Source organism: Sinocyclocheilus grahami, unplaced genomic scaffold (assembly GCF_001515645.1).
Source record: "Sinocyclocheilus grahami isolate Dianchi unplaced genomic scaffold, SAMN03320097.WGS_v1.1 scaffold1072.1, whole genome shotgun sequence".
Classification (NCBI taxonomy): domain Eukaryota; kingdom Metazoa; phylum Chordata; class Actinopteri; order Cypriniformes; family Cyprinidae; genus Sinocyclocheilus; species Sinocyclocheilus grahami.
This window is the reverse complement of record NW_015506251.1, coordinates 249648-252147: the sequence shown is the minus strand read 5'-3', so window position 1 is coordinate 252147 and position 2500 is coordinate 249648. Positions and strand designations below refer to the sequence as shown.

Genomic DNA, 2500 nt, shown 5'->3' with positions numbered 1-2500 from the left:
CCGTAAATATATCAAAACTTAATGTTTGATTAGTAATATGCATTGCTACGAACTTCATTTGAACAACTTTAAAGATGATTTTCTCAATATTTAGATTTTTTTGCACCCTCAGATTCCAGATTTTCAAATATTGTCCTCTCCTAACAAACCATACATCAATGGAAAGCTGATTTATTCATAAATTGACCCTTATGACTGGTTTTGTGCTCCAGGGTCACATTTGTCTTTGATTTAAATGCACTGTACTTTTGTTTTGCTCATGTGTGTTGAAGTTTATTGTAAAACCAGACGTCTCTTTGGCCAGATGAAACGCTCAGGATGTCTTCCACTCACTTTAACGGCGGTGATGAGCCGCACATAGTCTCCCAGCAGCTCTGAGATCAGGTAGAAATCAGCGCAGGCCTGATCCTGATGCAGCTGGTCGATCTTCTCCTCCACCTCGGCCAGCTGGGACAGAGCTCGCGACAGCGCCGTGTGATCCTCCGAGTTTCCCAGCATAGCTGCGCTTTTAGCGAACGACGCCGTGTTCACAGACAACTCTGAGAGTGAAGAGTGAAGAGTCAGTCTGCAGCATATACACTACCGGTCACACATCTGGAATAGTTATGAAGGCTCTTCTGCTCACTAAGACTGCATTTATTTGAGCAAAAATACAGTAAATATTTGAAATATTATTATTAATTAAAACAGCTGTTTTCTATGTGAGTATGTGTTAAACTGTAATGTATTTCTGTGATGCGCAGCTGTATTTTCAGCATCATTCCTCCAGTCTTCAGTGTCACATAATCTTCAGAAATCAGTATAATATGCTGATCTGCTGCTCGAGAAACATTTCTGATTATTATCAATGTTGAAAACAGTCGTGCTGCACAGTATCTTTGAGGCAACTGTGATACATTTTATTTTTCAGGATTCACAGATGAACAGAAAGTTCAAAAGAACAGCTTTTATTTGAAATAGAAATATTCTGCAACATTATAAACGTCTTTACTGTCACTTTTGATCAATTTATTGAAGCCTTGATGAATAAAAGTGTTACTTTTTTTCCACAACAATATTGTGCAGCACGACTGTGTTCAACATTGATAATAATCAGAAATGTTTCTCGAGCAGCAGATCAGCATATTATACTGATTTCTGAAGATCATGTGACACTGAAGACTGGAGTAATGATGCTGAAAATACAGCTGCGCATCACAGAAATACATAAAAATTTTCTCTGCATTCACACAGAAAACAGCTGTTTGAAACTGTAATAATATTTCACATTTTTACTGTATGTTTGATCAAATAAATGCAGCCTTGGTGGGCAGAAGAAACTCTAAAACATTACAAATCTAACCAACCCCACACTTTTGACTGGTAGTGTATAAGATCATAAATATAACTCATAAAACACGTGTTCTTAATATTTTTGTGATGTTATTGTTTGTATTATGAGCGTGTCTTACCCTTCCTGTGAAACACCAGTGATTCCACACTAGCGTGAAGTTTTCTGAGCTGAACGTCCAGGTTCTCAAACTGCTGCTGTTTCTCCTCAAACCACTTTATACAGGAACACACAAACACTTCGTCCAAATGATGATAATAACAGCGTGCATGCTTCAAAATAAAGCTCAGTGATCAGTTCTTAAAAATTATATTTTTTCTTAGTGCGAATAGCCTTTTAAGCATTTGAAAGGTTTCATAAAGGTCAATTATGAGCGTTTATTTTTAGAGTATAAGCTGTGTCATCTTTCTTAAAGTCTAAATTCATGATTACATGTAAGTCTGATAGATGTGTGACACTGTACTGACTGTAATCTGTGATCAGTGTATAAAGAGCACACGCTTGTCACATGTCCTGACCCCCGTTCTCTCACACACACACACACACACTCACACTCACACACACACACACACACACACACACTCACATCCTCCCTCACACACTCGCGCACACGCACACTCTCACACACACACACACACACTCACATACTCACTCACCCACTCGCGCACACGCACACTCTCACACACACACACACACACTCACATACTCACTCACCCACTCGCGCACACGCACACTCTCACACACACACACACACACTCACATACTCACTCACCCACTCGCGCACACGCACACTCTCACACACACACACACACACTCACATACTCACTCACCCACTCGCGCACACGCACACTCTCACACACACACACACACACTCACACTCACACACTCGCGCACACGCACACACGCACTCACACTCACACTCACACACTCGCGCACACGCACACTCGTACACACTCTCACACGCGCGCACACGCACACTCTCACACACACACACACACACACACACACACACTCACACACACACACACACACACACACACACACACACGCGCGCACACTCTCTCACACACACACACACTCACTCACTCACACTCGTACACACACACACACACACTCTCACACACACACACACACACACACTCACACACACACACACACACACACACACAC

General features: G+C 41.8%; 1 protein-coding gene across 1 annotated transcript in view; it reads right to left on the bottom strand.

The window, feature by feature from the left end:
• LOC107566389 (sorting nexin-2-like) overlaps positions 1-2500 on the bottom strand; it is a 20511-nt gene that overhangs the window by 7658 nt on the left and 10353 nt on the right. The window contains exons 9-10 of the mRNA XM_016251834.1: positions 1452-1615; positions 334-539 (exon numbers count right to left, since the gene is read on the bottom strand). Of these exons, the coding sequence (XP_016107320.1) occupies positions 334-539; positions 1452-1615 (370 nt within the window). The remainder of the gene's footprint in view (positions 1-333; positions 540-1451; positions 1616-2500) is intronic.